The sequence below is a fragment of the Drosophila persimilis genome, unplaced genomic scaffold (genome assembly GCF_003286085.1).
Source record: "Drosophila persimilis strain 14011-0111.01,24,50 unplaced genomic scaffold, DperRS2 tig00000002-arrow-pilon, whole genome shotgun sequence".
Taxonomy (NCBI): domain Eukaryota; kingdom Metazoa; phylum Arthropoda; class Insecta; order Diptera; family Drosophilidae; genus Drosophila; species Drosophila persimilis.
In genome coordinates this window covers 21,467,194-21,490,121 of record NW_020825289.1, presented here as the reverse complement: position 1 = coordinate 21,490,121, position 22,928 = coordinate 21,467,194, and the positions used below count along the sequence as shown (strand labels likewise).

At 43.9% G+C, this 22,928-nt stretch overlaps 1 protein-coding gene across 1 annotated transcript; it reads right to left on the bottom strand.

Moving 5' to 3' along the window:
• Positions 1 to 5,302: 5,302 nt before the first annotated feature.
• LOC6601326 lies at positions 5,303 to 21,819 on the bottom strand. The gene is made up of 2 exons (XM_026986100.1): positions 21,138 to 21,819; positions 5,303 to 7,311 (listed from the first exon to the last, which is right to left on the bottom strand). The coding sequence occupies exons 1-2, from the start codon at positions 21,522 to 21,524 to the stop codon at positions 6,778 to 6,780; spliced, it is 921 nt and encodes a 306-aa protein (XP_026841901.1). The 5' UTR covers positions 21,525 to 21,819; the 3' UTR covers positions 5,303 to 6,777.
• Between the last annotated feature and the right edge of the window lie 1,109 nt (positions 21,820 to 22,928).

The window sequence follows — 22,928 nt, the reverse complement described above, 5'->3', positions numbered from 1 at the left end:
GAACGTGGACTGAACGGAAGTTTGCGCTTTGGTTTGCCTAATAAATGTGCGTGCAAACAAAAGGGATAGATAGTCGTAGAGAGGGAGAGTGAGAGTGCGAGTGTGTTTCAGAGACAGTTGTTGCGACAGCCAAAAGGATAAAGGATAATGACAGCCATTAGTATTAAGTGCGCGTTGGCTACTTTGGAAGCTACTCCTTCGCCTTCGCCTCCGCGTCCTCCCATTTCATGTGGGTGACAGGCCAGGGCAGGGCGTTTTTCCTGCTTTCTTCTCTCCTTCTGGCCGCTCATTAAAGTTGTTAAGTACTTGGCGTAAATGTGGCTCTAGCACGAAGCGAGATGTAGCCAAGGAACTCCAAGGAGCCAACTCCAGAGGGATTGAGGCAGCACTATTAAACTTAATTTAAATGCGCCTCAAGCGCCTCCACTGAATTCGTAAACAGAACTACAGAACTTTCCCCTGCCTTAACTATCCAGCTTTAGTATATTACATTAATATTCCAGTTATGTCCACAAACAAGTCAATGAACTGAAACAACAGATTGCAACACAATATTTAACCGATCATTCACCTGTTTCGGTGCACAGAACAAAAGCCACTGGCAGCATCTAGTCAAAATTTCCCTGGAACAGACAGATTTTCGACCACAGCTCGAGCTCCCATTTCATTTCATTCTGTAACACAAAGGCATCAGCGAACAATTCACTCAAAAAAAAGTGACATAAGCCATGAGTACTAGTGTGAGTGGATGGGGCTGGTCTGGTTGGGAATGAATGTCTGTCATTTTCTCTCTTACATCTTTTAGTTTTTACCGGCTTTTGTGTACTCTTAAAAATGATAGATGGAATTCTTTATTTAAACCATATATTAGGCTATAAGTGCTGTTCTTTCCGACTCTTGGCACGATCTTAAAAATCTTTAATCATATAAAGCATTTGCAATATTAATGCACTGTAGAGTATATTGTGATCAACTTGTTTCATTTAATTCTCAGTGATTCTCGTTTGTTGCATGTTTTTGGTTTTTCTGGGATCCTTTATGACGTGCAACAAGCACGCCACATTTGCGCTCAATGGGCATGAGATAATGTCATCATCAACGTCGTCGTCGTCTTCATCATTCATCTTCCGTCTGACGCGACGGTTCTGGTCAGGTGAAATCCCTTGATGAGGGGAGGGGGCCAGACCCCAACGGGGGAGACCATAGTTCACGTCTGTTGTCCCTTCACTGGCATTTTGTTTTCAAGAAATTGCATTCGTTTAATGGGAATTGCATTTTTAATTAATTCTGCTTCTTTGCCCCCATAATGGATGTGGTACACAAGGGCAGACCATGGCAGGTGGGAAAAATTAAAGATGAAAAATAATAAGTGTAGGAAAATGAGAGATGAGAAAGGTAAAAAATTGTATGATAATTGATTGATTGATAAAGATATGTCCCAGTTATTAAATCATTAATCTTTTACACGGAGAGTAATCATCAATGATATCATTGGCGTGGGAAAAAACTCCAATTTGCTTGATAATAAATATATTTTATATTTCGAGTTTGGAGAATGTAGCTCCATAAAAATAGCAAAGATATTACAGCAATAATTATTCCAATGTTTAAAAGACATTTTGATTGATTAGAAAATCTGTTAGCTGTTGAAATATCAATTTACATATTCTATGGCAGCCAGGCAGAGCGTTTCGCAGAAAGACCACTTTTTTCTTTCCATATTTTTGCTGAATGCAATTAAATGTAGGTATATTCCCGCAATATTTTCCTCGTCCGCGGCGGCATAGGGATATATCAATCGAGATATATGTACGAGTATGACACAGTTCGATGGCCATTCCGAGCTTCCCTTCCCTTCCATCGAGTATGGTATTGGTTTTTTATTTTTATTGTATTTGCTTCACATTATTTCCATATTCATTTGATTTTTTATTTATGCGAAGCTGATGAGTCTTTTCACTTTTTTTAACGATTGACGTAGCCACATTTTATTTATTTTTTTTTTTTATTTGCATAAACTGTATAAAAGATTTTCGCTTTGATTTGATTTCACATCGTTGAAAATATATATTTTTCTCATTTATTTTCGCTGTCAAATATTTACAAAGAGTTTTCAATTGAGGAATAAATCTGACAAAAATACACCATTTAGTTGTAATATTTTTTTAAAATGGAAACGTAAATGTGATTGCGAGCAATTTATAAAAGTATATATCAATATTTTCCCTGACTGGTTTTTCTTTTTTCCAAAGCAATCTCAGTCGTCACGTTCCATCAAAAAAAAAAAAATAAGTAAAGAAAGTGAAGGAAACCCTGTTCCGCATATTAATTATTTATAATTATTGTTAATTTTCAAAGCATCCAACCAACCAAACAAACACAACACCAAAAAAAAAAATGTGGGACCAGCACGAAGAAAAACCACAAAGAGAACCTCAATTAAAATTCAAATTAGAACGCTTGGGAAATTTCCTTCTGGCTGGCGGCAAGAGTGCGAAAATTTAAAACCTCAGAGAAGGGCCCCCTCCCCTCTGGAAGCTCCCACCACCCCTGCAAAACTAACTGCCTAAAATGAAATATGAACCCCAGGCAGTGCTCCTGGAACACAAAAAGGACGATGGAGGCGGGGCGGTGGCTGAGGAAAAGCCAACTTCGTCAGCCATGGACTACTAATAAGAAATTTGTGAACTTTGCAAATTTGCCATCATTAATTCTGAGGCAGGGAGCTCAGTGGAGCAGGGAGCAGAGCGAAGCTGAGGGGCGCGGACTGGTTGGGAAAATTGTCGAACAAGAACATTTTTCATTTGTCGTTCTCGTCGTCGTCGTCATCGTCATCGTCCTTTTTGTCACTGTTGGCCCTCGTCATTGTATAATAATTGTCAAGCAATTTAAATCGAAGCTTGAGGCATAATAAATTGTCATATGGCAGGAGGCATGGACACGCCTGCACAGCAGCCTCCGCTTAACAGTCTCCGGACTTAACAGAAAAATAAGAAAAAAAAAATAGGGTAATGAGGAAACGGAAATTGCTGCCGGAAGTCGGAGCCCAGGCAGGAGACGGAAGCTCATTTTGCAATATTCACAGACGACTGATTTCGATTTCTAGCAGCGCCTTTTTCCCTGGGCTTACACCATGAATTGTAAATTGATTGAGGCGCCCCCTGCAATATTCGTTTGTCCGTTTCACATCCCGGTTATAGTCATCATTAATAATGGTGGCTGAGTGAAGGGGGTATGAAGAAAACTGATTAAAGGAAATACGTTTTGAACGTTGCTCTTTGAGCCGTGCCAAGTGTAACCTTTGGAGGATGCAACAAGATATAAGAAATGCAATGTTTCTAAGATGACCTTCTCTTCTGGCCTTCTGTTTCTTGCTGAATATTTTCCATTTGCACCTCAAGAATTTACCATTTCCATTTCTGGATTTGACTCAGTTCTCCTTGACGTTGGTTGCTCTAAAATTTTCCCCGCTTTAATGCTAGGCCATGCCTTTCTGAAGAGCCACCAAGGGCCTGAGCCGTTTGTCTGCCAAGGCAACAAAATGGTTGTGCGAAACGCTTCTGGTAAATGCTTCCATGTTGCCAAGTTCTCGTTTGTGAAGAGCTGTTCAAATAAGCACGAGCACGGGCAACGAGAGAGAGAAAGAGAGAGAGACAGCTAGAAGGTGGGCTAGGTGCCCGACAGGTACGGGGTCAGGGATATGCCCAGAGACATGGACAGGAGCAGGAGCTGGAGCTGGCTGACGTTAGTTTCATTGTTGACATTCGCTGGCAAAGGCAGGGTGGAGCGCCTGAGAGTAGCTGGAAAAAAGGCAACAAAAAGCAATTAACTTGGCTTACATCTTTGTTGAAAGTAGAGACTCATGGCGCGATTTATGCCACCGGCACAACGGCTGCCGGTGCAGGTGTGAGTGTGGGTATCGGTGCGAAGAAGTCGCTGCAAAGCAGCATTCTTCCCCTTGACTTGGCTAACGAAACAAGAGTGAAGCGTGAATCTCGCGCAATGGTAAAAGTTAATGGCTTGCCCCACTTCAGGGGTTAGATCTCCCTTTGATTCTCTGGCAAATTGTGAAGGCGTGGCACGTTCTACGCTGAAATAATATTGAATATTGTATCCAAGATGTCCCCCGTGAAGACAACTTTCAAGCTTTGAACTCACCCTTTTCTACTCCCTGTAAAATCATTTTCAAAAGCAGTAATAAGCGTTCACCGATTTGTTGTCAGCTTTCTTTCTTTATTTTCTATGTTTTGATTTTCAGTATTCGGTATAATCTCTGTATTTTGAGTTCTGCCTCATTGTCCACTCCACTCGGGAGCAGAACTACTCTCCGGTGGCCAAGTATTTACCTTGAATATACATTTCCACCGCAGACTCAAATTGCATTTGTTGGCGCGTTTTTTATTTGATTCATACTTTTGCATCAATGTCAACATTTCTGATTTAAATTTGCATTTTTATTTTCATTTTCCAATCGATTTCCCTTTGATTTGATTTATATTTTCGCAATTTTGTTTGTCTACCAATTTTATCGTCATACTCGTACATACATATTTCTGCTACAATCTATATGTGGGTTTCCACATCGCTTATTTAAATACAAGCTTAATGTTAATGAATTAATTTTAAGCCCTTTGCGATTTGCTCACGTATGTAGATGGCCTAATTGGTTTTTGGTTTTTCATGTATCTGCAGCTTACAAATGTTAAATATCAATTAGTTTTTTGTTTAATTTCTACAAAAGAAGCTCATTGCGTGTTCTTGCGTTTATAATATATTTCATTTTCATTTGGGGGGTTTCAGCTTTAAGCCAGGGTCTGTTCTGTTTTCTGTTTCGAGCTAAAGCGCAGAAATGCATGCTACACACAGAGAGGGACACACCACACAGAGCATAGTACTAGAGTCTAGAATCTATCCATATGCAATAAATATATAGAACAATAGAGTAATTCTCAGTTTCTCGGTGTATTTGCTAATCAAAATGGACTCAAATATTTGCACATAATGCATTGTTTAATATTCGTATTTCTATGTAAATGTTCTGGATGAATCTGGCAGGTACCTGACACGTAAATATCAATTAGATGAGGATTGAAGTGGCGGGAGCGTCGGAGTGTCTGAAGCAAAAATTATGGGATATCCATGGGGGGATTTTAAGAAGAGTTTTTTCCCCATTTGTCGCTTGCGTGTAAAGCGCCTAAAAGCGAGCTATGCAAACTACAGCAAAAATGTTATTGTATATGGAATACAATTATATATAAATACACACATATACACATATACATATACATATATAGTTCTCGCAAAAAGGTTCAGCCTACACACATACAATATATAGATTTCATAAACTCTAGTTGTAAATATTCGACTTTTAAACTATGTATTCCTTAAACTACATACAGTTTTTTGGTTTTTAATTAGCTTTGGTTTTCGTTTATTTGTTTTTAACACTTAGGGTTCTTTGGCAACTGGAGCTTTGGCCTTGCCAATTGTTCTCTTGGCAATTTGTGCGCCAAAAGACTCCAATTATTGGACGAATTGTTGATATACGTTGCGTATTATGCTCAAAAGTGAGTGGATGAGGGGACAGAGCGACAGCACAAGTGAGAGTAGGGTCAGTGGTGAGTGGGTCGGTGATTGGGATGAGATAGTTACTCGTAGAGCTAGCTAAGCTTAGAAAGTGTGTGACAGTGCAAACATTGGACTGGACTTCCGAAGGACTGATGCCAGCCACTCAGCAGCAACAGAAGCAGCAGCACCTTTGTGGGGGGGATACTATATGGATATGGAATTCCATGTAAGTTGGAGTTGAATTTTCAAGCAGTTACCCCACAGAGTGAATACAATCATTTCCCGCTGCCTAGTGGCTGATGCCATCCCTTCAAGCTGTTGGCTTGTTTGCTCCTGTCTTTGCTTATATTTTAAAGCTTAAAGGCAATAAGTTGCGCAAACATGGCCGTTTAAGTACATATAAGAGTGTGTATGTATGTCGTAGAAGAGAGAGGGAGTATCCAGCCATCAAGCACATACACACACACACACACACACAAGCACACCAGCGCACTTGCACACTTGCACACTTAGGTGCCGTGCCCCTAGTGGAGCACTCACAATCACATGCTTCGACAAGCACAAGTTTCAATTTGTTGCACTTTTTTGAGGAATTAAGTAGCTGCCCAAGCTCAAGTGCTGCAACTGTATGAGTGTGCTGCTGCTACTACTATGCGTGTGTGTGTGTTTGTGTGTGTTGGCTAAGCGGTTTAGTTTCATTTGGCATTTAACAGTTCGTTTTTCATGCGTTTTTTTATATATTTATTTTTTTGTAGTACACAACACTGAAAGCACACATAGAGTTTTTTTCTCGGTTTCGGTTTCGGTTTGGGGTTTCTGCTAAGTTTTTGCTGGCATTTCTCTAGAACATTTAGATAAAAATACATTTACTCACTAAATACCCACAGAAGCGAAGTTCCAGTCGTCCCTTAAATATATGTAGGCTAAATATACTCCCGCTGCGTAAGCTTGAGCTCATCTAAGTTTTCTCTTTCACTAGAATTAGGTGCCTTTATAGCCAAAGAGTTTAATCTATCATCGTGTTCAGGGCACTGCCTGAAGGTGTACTTCTTTTGATTTCGATTTGAGATTGCACAACAATTATTTCACACTACTTAATTGCTAAAAATTTTACAAAAATCGGGTTCAAATCTAAACCAAAGACCGGATCACAATCACAAATGTGTGGGGGGTTGTAAAGGTTGGAATTGCAGTTGGAGCCATGTTATCTTACGATTTGCTCAGATTGGACGGCGACGGCGGCCACTGCCGCTTGATGACGGCAAAGTGAGTCATCTGAAAGGTGTTTGTCAGCTGGCAGCGCCTCTCCACAAAGCCCGTGAGGCAGTAACCCATGTTGTAGTCCTCCATCGAGATGTTCGACGTCAGATACAGCTTGAACTCGTCGTTCCGCGCAGGCTGTGACTTGTCACAGCCCTTGGACCTGCTCCGAGGGCCTGTTGTTGCCGCCGCAGTGGTTGTTGCTCCTGCTCCAGATCCAGCAGAGGTTGGAGTGGCAGCCACAGTTCCGGATGCTGCTGCTGCTGTCGATGCCGACGCCACTGGCGTGCTCCTGCCAAAGTGTCCGGCAATCAGCAGGGAACCCTGCTGCTCCAGTGGCAGCATTTGTGCCTTTGTCGCCCTACGCTGGGTGCCGGAGAACTCGACAATGCGGCACCGATTGGGCTGCCACCAGCAGGGCGTGATAGTCCAGTAGCTGGACGAGGCGGTGCGCGCCCAGCCCTCTTCAGGATAAAGCAATATCTGCAACGAAAGATGAATGAGACGATTGAGTCAAAGCGGAACACAGAGAGAAGGACACTGAGATTCTCGGAGCGAGAGCCAATTGCAAATTGGTTTTCCGTGTCGCACTTTAATTGAAAATCGCAATTAAAATCGTGCAAATTGTTTGGCCATGATTTAGATTTCGCTTTACTATCCCGCCCGCATACACCTTTATCGAGTCCAGGCCGAAGTGTTTCTCATTAAGTTGACGGTCGTTGTTAACACGCTTAATTTGGTCAAAATAAACGAGCGTTAAATTAACATGGAATTGCTTTTGACGTTTTTATTGTGGCATATTTAGCACACACACAAACACAGTGACACCTCACTAAGGTGGACCATTTAAGGATGATATATGAATTCTATTATATTCCCCTTTCCTTAAAGATAGTTTGATAGGCTTATCTTCTAGTGATATGCATGTCTGGATTTTTCCAGTTTTATCTCTTTATGGGGATTCCCTGTTTAAATACATCTACATATACATCTATGTATATATATATATCTTATCGCACTGACATTTTGCCACTGCTGCAACCGCAACGGGATGTTTGCAACTGCAACTGCAGCAGTCTGCCAGCCACTACCACGTGTGGCATATGGTGGATTTGTCATCCGAAGGCCATAAATAAAATTCGTTAGTTTATCATTTGCCCAAATGGCAATCGAGGCCCCAGACCATGGTGCTTTGCGATTTTTTGTGCGGTTGTTTCTCGGTTCTAATTAATACGCTCTGTCCATTTTAAATGCCAGATATTCCAAATATTTGTGCACAACAAGGCGTATGCTTAATACGCAGCAAGTAAGCCATCCACAGAGAGATTTTTGGGGAGGAAGCGAGCTAATCAAACGCTGAAGCTGGCTTCAAGGTTGCTCGGTAAATCACTAAGGGGAAATCTCAGGGAAAACTCCAAAGAATACTTGAACAAAAGAGAAATGGCGCAGAGGAGAACAAGAGAAAGGAGGTAGTGCCCAATGGCCAATGGCCAATGGCCACCACAGCACCATAACCCACACCCGGAACAGAGCCTCGAGCAGGGCTGGGAGCCACATCAGCAGATGCTTTTGAAATTGAAGCGGCTGCAGTTGCAACCACGGGCTCTGCCCCAGAGGCTCCCGGGGTCTGCCTGCTTTGTTCCTCCTCTCTTTTCGGACTGCTACGCTTGTTACTGGTCTGTGGTGACTTTAAAATACAAAATAAAAAAGAACCCCTTTATTTCCTGGCCCCAGGTAAGCTGTTCAAAATGAGTGCCTCACAGAAGCGCTTAAAAATGCATCAATTTGCCCTTTATTCACGCTTTAAAACAATGGTAGGCCAAAAAAAACAATGCCCAGGCAGATGCAGATGCGAAGGAGAATGCGGAGGATGGAAATGGGGAAAGCTTCGCCCGACACGGCACATTAAGTTCGAAATGAAAATCCTCTTCACCGTTAATGAAAATTAAACGATTTTCGAGAGTCGATGGCTCTGAATAAATACGAACGTGCATACACAGAGGCATTTTTTACAAATAGCTCAGGGTGTGATCTTATGATTTACGCAAGGATATGGAATATTCATTGATATATTTATATAAGGATCGATAGAATGGACGGCTGTCAGAGGTACCCCATATTTTTTGTGCATTCTTTAAATTCGGTACGAGGAATAAAACAGACTGTCAAGTAATCAAATGATTGTTCAGAATACGACATATTCTCCATTCATTAGTTTTCCACATCATTGCATTTCGTTCAACTTCATGAAATCTTCATAGTTCTCAATTGCACATGAAAAATCAAATTTGCTGCAGAGCTGCCATCGTCTGTCTGCAAAGATGACACATAAATCGGCGGGTCCAACCGGAGGAACCGCCCTTTGAGCAAGCCAGGGCACGTGCTGTATATTTGTCAACTTGCTGCACATGCCACGCGATGGTGATGGCGATGGCGATGGTGAGTGGTGCCATGGAGATGGCTTCGCTTCCCTCAAATGGCGCACTCGTGTTTGAAAATTAGAAAAGAAAATAAGGAAAAATTTAACAAACGTTCAGCAGCATAGTCGTGGCCCCCTAGTAGAATCGGGATCCTTGGCGGTGCATGAGTTGCACGGGCTGCCTTAATAAGCTGCCAGAATACGCTAACTGAAGTCAAATGCGAGTAGGAGTCGCCATTGCATTATTCAAAGCTGCCAGAAGTGCGCGCTGCGAAATTGAAAATGCTGTGGCAGTTGCAGTGGCAGTGGCAGCGAGGACCAATGCACGCAACAAATCGCTTGCCACTATCAAGGGTCATAAAATCCTTCACTGCCACCCCGTTTTCCGTTGCACGTTCCACATTTTGCACTACTTCCGAGCACCGAGTACCCCATCTGTAGGGTGCGCGAATAGGATTCGTCGAAGGTGGGCGAAAAAAGCCAATTGGGAGGATTTCACTGAGAAAAATATAGGCGAAAAGTCCTTCAATATTCCCCATTTTTCGGTATTTAATCAGCTTATAATGCTTAGGATATTACAATGTTATATGAAAAATATAAATTTGTATTTTTTAGTATTTATTAATTATTTATTTTAGTCTTAAATATTTTCAATTCTTTGTTATTTAATCAATCAAATCTTTCCCAATTTATGGGTATTGGTTTTAGCATGGTATTTTTGTGATATATCTAGTATTTCTTTGGAATTCGGTAGCATGCCTTCTAGCATACACATGAAAGTAACCATTTACGCACAAATACACACACACACACACACACACTCCCCCACGAATACATCTGAAGAGAAGAGAAGAGGGAGAGACACGTACACGCTGGAAAATCACTTCCGCTTTTGAGCTGCAACGTTGGCAATTTCGCAGCCACGGGCTAGGAAAGCAGAGGAGAGCAGAGGAGAGCAGAGGCGAGGAGATAAATGGGTCGCGGAGATGTGGCATAGGGGAACACGGGGCAACCCACTCGTAGAGCAACGGGCATCAGGTGGCGAATGTCGTATGGCGGAATCGAAAACGTGGCAGAGAGACTGGGTCGTCGATTCCTTGGGCGCTTACTTGAGGCGTCCATAATCGATTTCTGGCACTGGCACTGGTACAGGGACTGGCTTCCTTCGTGAAATCGTTTGTTGACTTTGGGGTTTTTTATTGCGTGCCATTTTATTGCCACCACAATTCTCCACCTCCAACAGTACCCAATGCAGCGCTCCGGCTCCCGGGTTGGGTTGGGATAGGTTCTGTTGGGTGACCCTCATCCTAGCTTGGCTTTCCAGCTTGCTCAGTAAATAAAAGTTCTTGGCTTCTTGGGTTCTTGGCTGGCTGCCGCCATTGTCAGCAATTGGCAACTTTGTCTATTAATTTGCTTAATGAGTTCAATGACAAATATTGAACGGCTGCAACTTAACAAATAGCTGCCAAGTTTTCCAGAGCCTTCACCCCGGGAGCTGGGGGCAAGGAGCACGGAGCACAGAGCACGGAGCACGGAGCCCTGAGCCGGCACAGAAACTTTTCTCATTTCGTTCGACGTTAATTAATTAAGTGCTGCCACAGACATTTCAACACTTTTGCCAGTCGGTCGGTCCATCAGTTCGTCCGGCATTCAGTCAGTCACTCAGTCGGCCCGTCACTCAGGCATCGACTCACTCATTACTTAGGCAAATTGTCTTTGTGTTTGTGCCTCTGCTTTGTATGTGTATATCTCTGGGCACTTCAACTTAATTACCCGCCTTATAAGTATGCTGCAGAGAACAGAGCAGGCCAGAGGAGGCACTCGATTCCAGCATAAGCTTGAAAATCAAAGCTTCAACACGATTGTCTGAGCACTCAAAGAGCCCACTCACCCCCACCCCCATCGACAACCACTCAGGGGCTACAGCGCAGGGGCCACATCCCCTAACAAAGATTATAATGGATGAAGACGAAGGGTGGCGAAAGTATTGGGCACTGCTGTAAGCAAGCAAGGGGATTAAGGATAGTCAAATAGTTTGCGGATCATATTTCCAGATTAAGAGTTTCTCAATTGAGACATGCCCAAGCCGTTAAGATTAGAAAACGATTCATTTTTTCTGATTTCTGAGTAGATTGAAAACAACAGAAAATATACAAAAGTATCTGCTTTCTATTATTTCTTTGCAGTTTCCTATCCTTAGGTACCATGAAACGAACAGTATTGCATTGACTAACAGAACAACACCTAGTCGATCAATAATGTTCTGAGAGTCTCCGCAGCAGCAGAGCTTTGTTTCATTCATTCTGGAGCGCGCCTTGAGCAAACTTCCGCTTGGTGTTCTTTACGCCATTCTTAGGTGTACGGAAAAGCATTTCATGGCGGGCGGAAATTTAAGTTTTTCCATGGTTAAGAGTATTTTTGCACGCTGATTGTACAAATTATTTGCTGGCTTCGGCTTTCAATTTGCTTTGTTTTCAATTGGCAATGCCAATTGTATCTGTTATTTCTGTTTCAACCCCATTGCCATCTTGTCTTGCCAAAGTCCAGGTTCATTCTGGCATCAGGACAGGGTTCAAGGGTCTCGGACCGGATCGGCGTGGGTGGTCGGGAAGGAGAAAGGTTGGTAAAAGTTTTAATAAGTTGCTCATTAGCACAGAAAATGAGGCCGGCGAGGCGGCAGCAAGACAAAATAATTTACACGCCAACATCCGTTGCAATTAAACTGCAAAAGGGAAAACTTAAATTTCAGGTCACGGCAGTGCCTTTGGCAGCTTTGGTGTCTTAGCCAGAACCATGTCCGTGCCCCCGTATCTTGGCCAAGTTTATGGCTTGCTCTGTAAATGGAGATGGAGATGTCAACGGATGCCGGGGCTCAGGAAGAAACGAAACTTTTCTTTGGCCCAACTTGGGCCGCGAGTGCCTCGTATTTTCTAAATTTAATGAGTTGTATTACGAGCAACTTAAAGAGAGGAGTAGCTCTCTGTCGGAGGCACAGCCACAGCCATAGCTTGGTGTAAACTTGTACATGGCAAAGTTTGTGGATACCGCCTCCGGATCTCGCCGCCCCGCATGATGCCACCTCGCCTTGTGGCAGCTCCAGTAATGCACAAATTAAAGTTCTTTGCCAAACTACAGGCGGCAGAGGCTAAAAACTTTCCTCCTTGCTGCCAGTTGACATGTTGAGGCGCACAAGGATATGCGTAGCTACAAATTTGATATGTTAGACAAGTCCTGGTGTTCTACACACGCCACCGTCACAGCCACCGCCACCGCTGCGGGGCAGCCTGTCTCTCTGTGGCGGCTGCTGCTCTGCAGCACCATGGGCGATAAGTGCAGTAAAACTTTGCGGAAGGAAATAGAGAAGGAAATATTGACATAACAAGCAGAGAATTACAGAGTTAATGCTGGGGGAAACAGAGATATGGGTTTTGGCTGGATGTAAATGATATTATTTTTAGTAGAGGATGAATTAATCTGGGACTATCTATTTGGAAAGAATCTGAATGAATGAGTAGAAAAAAATAATACAGTTTGCCTTTGAAAAATCTAATTTACGAATCTCTTTAAATCCATGTTTACTTTCCCTCATCCTGTATCGAATTTATTTCCAAGGAAGTAATGTTTTCAGAGATAAACCTCTTGCAAAAGAACTGACTGAGAAGGATAGATATTTTTTCAAGAAATATTATATTGGGAGGCAACAAACAGGTTTTCGTTTCAATCCCGTATCTTCGAAGGGTTTCAACTGCCATGCATTTTCATTTTATTAATTTCCTTGAGAGATTTCCGTACCGCGCCAAAATATTGCTGACTCCCAGCCACATCGAATGTGTGGTGTGTTTTCCCTCCACTGCCTGGATGGCTCCGTAGCTCCTTGGCTGGGCTTTGCCGGTGTAAAAGATTAAGCACATTTATGTGACAAGTGCGACATCAGCAGAGACAGCGACAGCGAGGGGCAGGCTAAGTGGCAGAAGGATGAGCACGCGAGGCAGGATTGCCACGCATGCCACGCATGTGCCACAATTTAAAGTTGGGCACTAATGAAATTTCAGCTCCTGCGTGGAAATGAATGAAAGGCAGCTGCAACTTAAAAGTATGCCCGACAAGACCAAAAATGGCTGGAACCAGTCCTGGCCCGATGCTTTTTGAGCTCTGGCTTCGAAGTTGCCAGAAGTTGGAGTGAGTTCTGGTCTTGTCAAGGGTAAGAAGCAGGTAAAGCGGTGCATTTCTGTGAGATGGCTCTACTTGAGACTACTTGCGCATTGAATACAAAGCATATATCTTTGGGATTGTCTCATTAGGGGCACCGGAGAGCAGCCCCAATGGTCCCCGTCACGCTCCAAGTCACAAAGTGAGCCTAAAACTGAATGGTCCCCCTGCCACAAACTGAAAACTTTGCCACTTCTGCCAGCTCACCGAACAGAATAGCTCATCAATAACCCATTTGTGCGATACTCCACACAGTACAGAGGAGGGCAAAGCAGGGCAGGGCAGGGCAGGAGAGGCCAGGTCATGGCATGACCTTACCCACTGGGAATCGGAAACAGCTTTGAGCCAGATATCCTAGTGGATACAAAATGGTAAGCCCACCAGCGACTGCTTCTCGCAGTTTCGCTTATTCACTTTGCCATTCATACTCGTACTCGTAATCATACTCCAGTGCGGATTCGGATTCGGATGGAGGTTGGGATGGGGAATTGAGTAGCATAAATTAGGGACGGACGGACGGAAGCATTCCAAGAAATGGGAAATCCCCATCCGAGCCTGTAAATCTCCAGCATCTGTGCGCTTTTTTCATTGGCAATCAACGCATCAGCGGGAAAATGTTTCTTTCAATTATTTTTAATGAGAGATGACTCCGTCGTCCTGCCGCTTAGAGGGAGCAAGTCCCTCGAAAATAGCATGGCATGCAACATGTTGAGCGTGTAATGTACGGCACTGTCTAACATGCGAAATGAAATGAAAATTTAATAAAATAAAAGTATACGACTCCGCTCAGTTCCAGCCAAAGACGTTTGCCGTAAATGAAGATATACGCCAGCCGGGCGTATGAGTAATATGCGCAAATATGCGCATAAAATAAAGCAACTTGTAGCAATTTCCCCTTGCGCGCTCCCCGGTCTCCGGCTACCCCTAGGGGCAGGGACTGACTGCCACTCTTCCACTCTGCCACTTCGCCATCGCTGGGCTCCGCTCTTACTTCGTCGTCGGCTTCAGCTCCTTGTGTTTAATTTAGGCAGCCATAAACGTAATGCGGAGGGACCTCAAGTACGGGTATGCGTACTTGTACACGAGACTCTGAAGCGAACCGTATTTATATGGCGCTACATAAAATAAAAAAAACCGGTATAAACCTCCCCTTGCCACATTTCTTACCATCCATCCTGTTTTGTGTTTCATTTCCGGAGCATGGCTAACATAAAATAGAATTTTATTTCAGTCAGCTTTAAAGACAGGGAAATTGCCTTTCGTTTCATCGAAAGACATTAGCCCATTAAACGGTAAGATATTTCGATAGCTACATACATATATGTAGGAGAATGATAGCTTTCTCTCCAATTCCTTGTGAGTGCAACCCATTTCCAATCATTGAGTTTCGAGCCCCTATCACTGTTTGTGCCTCCGCCCTTAGAAGACGCTCGCTGCGACCCGGTTGTCCCATTGTGCGATGGGATGTGAGTGCTCGACATCAAAGGCATGCCATCGTCCTGTCCCGTGAACCCTGCGACCGTGTGTCCTTGGCTGCCAGCATGTTAGCATATCAGCGATGCCATCCATCAAATATGACTCGGGGGGTGTCTTACTTCGCGTCGCGTGCCTTATACGAGCGAGTATGTACTCGGATGAAGGCTGTCTACAACTGGCAATGGCTCTGACTCTGTGCTGTCAAAATTTGCAAAAGGAGAGGCTCCTGGTTTCTAGCATTCCACCCCAACCCATCTGTATCAAACCATTTTAGAGCCCCTTGATGGTGCTCGTCGAACCCGATACTCACTTGGGTGAGCATCAAAATTGTAGCCTATTTCGTTGTCTACTTCATTGAGTTGCCCCTCATACGCACGCCCACAGACCAGACCCAGTAGGAGATAATAAATTGAATTAAATTGGGTAGGTTTCCACTTGTTGGTAGAGGACATAGATAGAAAGTCTTGCTTAAGGGAAAAGTCGGTTTAATTTTCGGCACAAATGCCTTTTTAATTCCTCTATTTTCTGCTGGCTGGTACATGGACAAGTCCTGGATTCGTGTTGCTGACAAAGTCAAAATATTGTTGACAGCACATGTGGCGGCATACTCGTATGAAAAAGAAATTGTTTCCTCTTCTGGCTCTGACCCTGGATCTTGCTCTGACTCTGGTCTTGGCAGCCTCTACGGGCTAATCAAGTGGCAGCTGTGTGCATGGCATGTGCCTGGATATGTGGATATGGGGATGTGGTAGGAGAGCGAATGTGTGCCAGGAATATGTAGACATAACTGAGAGGAGTGCCAATACTTGTGGATTTGAGGTTGTACACGAGAGCTATGCCAGCAGCAGGGATCCACCTGCATTGTGGCATCTACACTTTGCTTGGTCTTCAGCTTACACATAATTTAATATTTCACTTTTGGTAGAGTGTAGTGTAGAGTGTGAGTTACTCGTGCTTTAGTTTCAATTAAATTTAAGCTCGGCTTAGAGCGTGGCAAACGGCATAGCACACATTTCAGGGCCACACAGCAGGGCTAAATAGATGCAACAATAATTAACTGCATCCAAAGACCAGCATCTGCGCCAGGGGAATAGGACGCGAGGAACGGTAAAAGGATCTAGCCCAGACAGCACAGTACCTTCCTCTCCCCTTCCCCAACCACTCTTCTGACCAGCTTAACTTGGCATTAACGCAATTTGTCACAGCAGAGCAGACACCAGAGCCGACAGCTTAGCCAGCTTCCAAAAAACTTTGGACCTCCCCAAAAATATACACAAAACGAGAGAAACATTTTTTGTTTATATATAAGCAGACCTATATGTATGCAGTAAGTATGTGTACGAATGTCTATGTTTTAGCTACGTAAAAAGGAGGGAAAAAATGGAACATTGAGCTGACAGGTGAAATGAAATTGCGTGGGCTGCATTTACACATTATTCTGACGCGGCTTTTACTTCAGCCTCAGTTTCATTCCCATTCTCAAGACTACAACTTGGGAGGATCCTATTGAAAATGAAAAATAGTAGAAAGCTGGGAAAAATTCAAGAAAAAAACGATATATGTGTACGGATACTCGTCGACTCCCATTTCCCAACAATGAAACGGCAATGGAAAATGTGGTTTAAACAATACCGAGCCGGTGAGCTCTCGAAGGGGTTTAACAATGAAAGACAGGCAGGAGGAATGGAAAAGGAAAAGGTGGAGGGATGGTAAGTCTTGTTTTTAACTCCAAATTGTAATCTTGGGGAGGGCATACGTCTGTGGCAAAGAGAGAGAGTAGTCAGAGTAGAGTGGATTTCCATTCGATGAAAAGTACTTAATTGGGATTTCAGATCTGTGGAGAATGTCAGAGAATATTTTGGGGAGCTTAGAGATTCCAATATGAATTATTTTAGCAATTACTTAAATTATATTTGAGGGTAAAGTTTAACTTTGATTCTTAGTTTCAATACCAACAAGTTTTCTTCTGGGATTATTTTAAAATTTAATTTTACCTCGTTAAAGTCCCCTCTGGATTTACCTCGTGCCACATAAATCTGTACAGATTTCCTTGGATTGGTCTTGCCCATGTTGCGTCGTAACAATTACAAAGCCTGCCACTCAGTTGCTCATTGATAGCTTAAAGCTGGCAGTGCCACTGCCACATCGCGTGTCCCAACCCGTGCGCCTGTTGGCCAGCAGCTGCAGTGGCTGCTGGGAATTAGAATGGAGCAGCAGCAAATCGCCTTACCAGCTTGTGGGAAAACCCTAATAAACCAGCAAGAGAGTGCACAGTTAAGTCTTCTGCTGCTGTTTCCCCTACTGGTGATGCTGCCTCCTTCAATGGCAGTGGCACGCCTCTTCTCAGAGAAGCCACCGAAGCAGGCGTTGACTTCAACTTTGACCAGAGCGATTTAAATCAGTGCCTGGGCATATAAATTTAAGAATGCTCCGCTCTCACTTATCCAAGTCCATGACTTTGGGTTAGGCATTTGCCAGTCTCTGGCGATGAGTCAGAGTTAGCTATGGGTGGGATGGAATGGGGAATAGGGAGGAGCCACTGCTGTGCCTTTTATGCCCGCCAATTTCAGCCTGTCTCCGGCTTTGGAGCTACGGCTGCTGGTGCCTCCTCTTCTTGCTACAAATCATGATAATAAATTCCAATTTTATTTAGTCAGTGAGGCGGCAAAGCACCCTTGTCATCGTCATCGCCATCGCCATCGGGGAAACGGCAACGGGAGGCATCCAAATAAAGGCAACCGCTTCATCTGCTTGCCCCTAAAAAAGGGTCCTGTACCCCTTCTACTGGCTGCCATCCTCTCTCTATATAATATATAGTATATCTCTCTCTGTGTTTCAACTACTTGGATTAACGGTTCATTTTTATGACTTTTTATTTTATATAAAATATTGTACGTCCTACACTCGGCATTCAGCTTTCCGCTTTCTGCTGTTTGGGATTTCCTTTTCAGCACTTCGCTCAAAAAGAATTGCGGCTGAAAATTCACTCTTGAATTGACTTGGCATGTTTAACTTTTGGTCAGACATAATCATGCCTGATTATAATGAATAGTTCTGGTCTGACTCCGAACAAAAATTATAAAAGGCGAAGGCTCACCATCGGAGCCCACAGATAGAAGAGAGCAAGGAGGGGTAGGAGCCAGAGGCAGAGACAGGCAACCGACTGGCCATCAGGTCATCAGTCAGTCTGTGCAGACTGTACTGGACCGCAAAGCTTCTGGTTATTCCTTCTGCATTTCCGCCTTTAGCCTGTGTAGCTGCCCCTGACTGTGGCAGCATCAGCATCAGCATCAGCAGCCAAAACACATTAGCAGCGTGCTAAAAATGTCGCACAGCTCAGTCGCCCCAACGCACACAGCGCAAAACGAGGGTCGATCCTACACTAGATATTCTAGTTTTGGTCGGGGCGGTAAAATATTTGGATTTATGGTTGGTTTTATGGGTTTTTATGCTTTACAGGAACAATTGGAAGTATTTTCTTCTTCTGGGGTCAGGCTGTTTATTATCTGTTTTTAGACATAAAATATTCCTGGTTTTTTATATTTTCATTTAAATGCTTCAATCTCTCATATTTTCTTGAGAAGTTTGTGGGTAGACTCTCGTTTGCTGGTGACTGACCAGGCTAAGAGCTCTCTTTTTTATTCTCCGAGCTGGGTTGACAGGACATGTGGCAGTTGCCAGTTTACAGAGCCTGCCCCGTACCAAACACACGCTCTATCTCTCTCCCTCCCTCTCTCATGCTTTCCTCTTGGCTGTGGCTCTTCATTGCCTGTTGGCAATTACAACGTTGCAATGTTGATGGCATTTTTCTTCCCTTTTTTATGCATATGTATGCACAGATAGACACATATATATGCACGAGTACGAGTATGTTCAATGCCCCCGGACAAGGAGCAGCTTTCATACATACATATAACCATGTTCAGAGGAGAAGCAAGGGTTACAGAGGAGGGGCAGATAGGAGGAAAGTGGCTGGTCATTTCCGCTTTGCTTCATGAGGCCCTCCATACTAGTATAATAGACTTTCTAATGATTGAGCACTCTCCGAGCTTGATTGCAATTACCTTTGTGGTTGGGCTTACTTTTGATACGATACGTCTATGGAATTATGACATTAGGTCAGAACAGGACTGCCCTAATTGGAATATAATTCGAATAGAGTATGTTTGAGATTTTTTATACTTAGCACTGGCCATGAACTAATTGTGTGGAAGGGAAAAGTACAATAGAACGACACATACATAAATAATAGTAGAGACATTAATTGTGCGATATTTACACTCTGCATATATAAATATCATCCCACTTTCTCACCTTATAAGCTCAGCTGTGGACGTACCAAAGTACATATTACAGCATTATCGCATTTGGTTAGAAGGATAAATCCATTCCCCCCACCATAGGAATACCTCAATGTAGCATTATACGAGAAGTATCCATTCATCCGAGGGTGGATTTTCTCTTTTCGGGGGGTTGCAATTGGATAAAAACAAACAGTTTTTTATCTCAACTTGGCCATTGCTTCATTAAAAAATCGATGCCTGGGGGTTCGGTGCAAACCACCCTCTGTTTCGAGTCATCGAAGGAGTACAAAAGAGTTAATGCGATTGATTGTCAAAGGAAGTGGCAGAGAGAAAGCAGAACAGAGAGGAGTACAATACCAGTTTTGGATTCGATTGAATTCAAGTAGAGCTTCCTTGCTCCTAATGCAGACACATGCGGCGAACTGTTGTCAACGGACTCTGGTGCTAATGTCCTCTGGCATTGTTGCAGTCTTTAGTCCAGAAGCAGTACCAAGGACCAGGACCAGGACCAGGACTGTGGACTGTGTTGCAAAATGGACTGAAATTGATGATGTCACTTGATAGGGCGTGGGGGTTTTTCATTTTTCACTTCTCGCATGCACTCCTCAAACCAAAAACCCCATTCTCGAGCTGCCAGAGCCTTCGTGTTCGTGTTGTTTAACAAATTCATCCTGTTGCTTGCGCTTCAGTGCGTGCCTAGGAGCCAGAGATGGCCGGCACATGCTATTGTCTATCTGCCACTGGGGCGTCGGGCGACTCTACATGTGGAACAATGCCTGAAATGTGCATTCGACACACATACGTATGTATACTCGTATTCGAATTCGTATTTGCTTTTGTATTCGTATCTGAATATGGTCCTTTTCTCTGTTTTCGGAAACAGGCACGAACGGAGGCAGATCCATTATTGTGCATCGACCTGTTTGATTGGCTTTTCTTTTTGCAAGTTTTTAATTAGTCTGCAGAGTGTGGGGACGGCTGAAGAGGGGATAGGGCTGTGCCATGCGGCAGAGTGTTTGTCCTTTGGCGCATTAAACAAAACGAAATATTTCATAAGCACATTGCGCTCTCGCCACAATGCCCCAAATGATTTATATGCAAAGTGGTATAAGCAGACAAAAGTGTGTGCCTTCTGCTGCCCTCTCTTTTCCAGCTCCTCTCTGACCCACTCTCACCTAGGCCGACAAGCCAAACAAAACAAAACGGTGGAAATCGAGTAAACTTCACTCCGCTTCACTCCATAGCTTTGGCTACAAATTTTCCAAAAATGTATAACAATGGCTCACACACACACTACAGCACACTCTAACACATGCATAAGTGTATGCAGGGGAAGATGTGGAAAAGAGCAGAGCCCACCCCCCGTGGGCCACGTATTGGCCACGTTACGGCTGAGTAGCTCTTAGCTTAGGGTCCCGGCTCTTGGCCCAACAATGTAACCAGGAGACTGTAAAATTTATGCACTTTTGAGGATTGCAGAAAAAGGATGCGAGAATGATTGGAAATCTCTCAAGATCTTCACAGACGGAGAACAATGGGAGCCGCGGGAGATTTACTTTATTTAAGATGCTAAATTCAGTCCATCTAGCGTCGCTATTAAATCTCCTCAAATCTGTAAGTCTATCCTCATATCTATCTCTATTTTCTATCTCTGTAGATCTCTTCAGTCTCCTCCTCAAAATGTAACTAGAATCCACTCTGATTATTCCCTTTCAACCCAATTGAAGCCATTGAATCTCAAGTTCTGCTTGATGTATGCAAGACCTTTGAGTAATTCATTTTCTTTTCACTAAATCACCATTTCTTTGTGCTGTGAATCTTATGCGAAATGCTCTGCTATTCGTTGATATTGGCAGAGAAACCACCACCACCACCGCCCCACCCGTTCCTGTGGCACTCACCTTATTGGAATTTCCATTGAATTTCAATAGCTTCTTGCAGGACTTGCCGCGACTCTCGAAGTAGATTTCCTGTGGCGTCCGTCGGCGTCGCTGTCCGGATGCAGTGGCCGCCTTGCAGTGCAGTTGAGACGAGAATGGATCGCTGCTGTGGCACTCGCTGCCTGCCACCGAATGCGTTGCCTTGTGGCGATTAACACAAAAGAGGCGACTCAAGATGCCGCAACACCCGCTCGGCGGCGCCGAATAGGATGCTGTTGCTGCCTCAGTTCCTGTAGTGGCTGCTGCTGCTGCTGCTATTGTTGCTGTTGAATTGTTGTTGGAACAGCGGGCGGATATGGTCATTAGGTTGCCATTGTGGCGTGTCTGGCGATTAACATCCATTTCCATGTTAGCCGGCAACAGAACTGTTGCCTGCTTCTCAGCGTCTTCCGCTGTGGACGCCTATTTCTCCAAATTTTTCAGTTGGTTTGATATTTTCGGTTGCGGCTGTCTATCTGTCTATATAAATATTTGTCTGCGTCTTCCTCTCGAAGGATAAATGTCTCTGTTTGACTGTTGTTGTTTAACTGGTGAACCACTTGGCGCCCTTACACCTACAGGCACACACACACACACGCACTCAGGCAGAGAGAGGCACGCGCTTACGTACGCTCTCCCACACAGGCAGGACACCAACGGACACGGAAATGAAAGCCAACCAACGCGTCGTGCTTGGCCGAGGACAGCAGGCCAACTGATAGCAGACGCTGGCCGCAGCCAGCTTTGCTACGCAGCGTTGCCAGATGGCCACAATAATGAAAGAGAGGGAGGGAGAGAGCGAGAAAGAGAGAGACGCTGACTAAGAGAGAGACTGCGCAGGACATCTCGCTCTCCCTCTCTCTCTCTCTTGTGGAACATGAATCACCTTGTGTGTGAATGAATGAAGCAAAGTTATTACCGCCTCTCATTCTTTTTGAAGGCTGTGTTGTTGCTGTTGTTGCTTCTATAGTTTTTTTCTGTTTACGTTTCCCAGGGTCAAAGTTGTAGAGGATTTCCCCTAATGTTTGTAATTGTTTGTGCTGCGGCAGCCACATCTCCCGCCTCATGTTAGGCACTGTAATAGGAGGATGAATAGGAATGGGTAGCAAATGAACGGTGTGGTAATATCACTTGAAACGCATTTCATGCTGAAAAGTAAAACAACAGATAATTCATGAAAGTCGCACCCCTGACTGATCTGTACGACATTGGCATATTCTCTGGAAACATTCTATGGAAATATCATTCTGATAGATTGATCTCCGACAAGTGAAAAAATTAAGTTCCCTAGCTAAGTCCATTCCCAAAGTATCATAAAGTTGGTAGAGTGTTACCAAAAACCACTTCATTTCGGCTAGATTTGGCCGAAAACAAGGGACCGAGCACTGAGGACTGTGGGGACTATAGGGACTGACGAGCAAGCGCACTGTGTTTGTCGTGTGTGTGCTTACTGGGGAGACTGTGTCCATGACTGTGAGTGCTCTCTGCTCTAGACGTAATTTCAATGTTTCAACGTAATCTTTGATTTGATTATGCTGTTGAGCTGCCTCCCCAAGAGCCAGAGACCATAGAGCATGTTTGTGAGTGTTTGTCTGTGCTATATCCCCCTGTTTGTGTGTGCGTGTGTGTGTGTCTGGATCACTTCCGGCCAAAGCTATAAACGGATTATAAAGTAATTTAATGCTTTTTGTTGTCTGCACTGGCAAGTGGGGGATTGCTATTACACTGCATATCTATAGACTATATACTATATGTAAGTTTGGGTCCACTTTC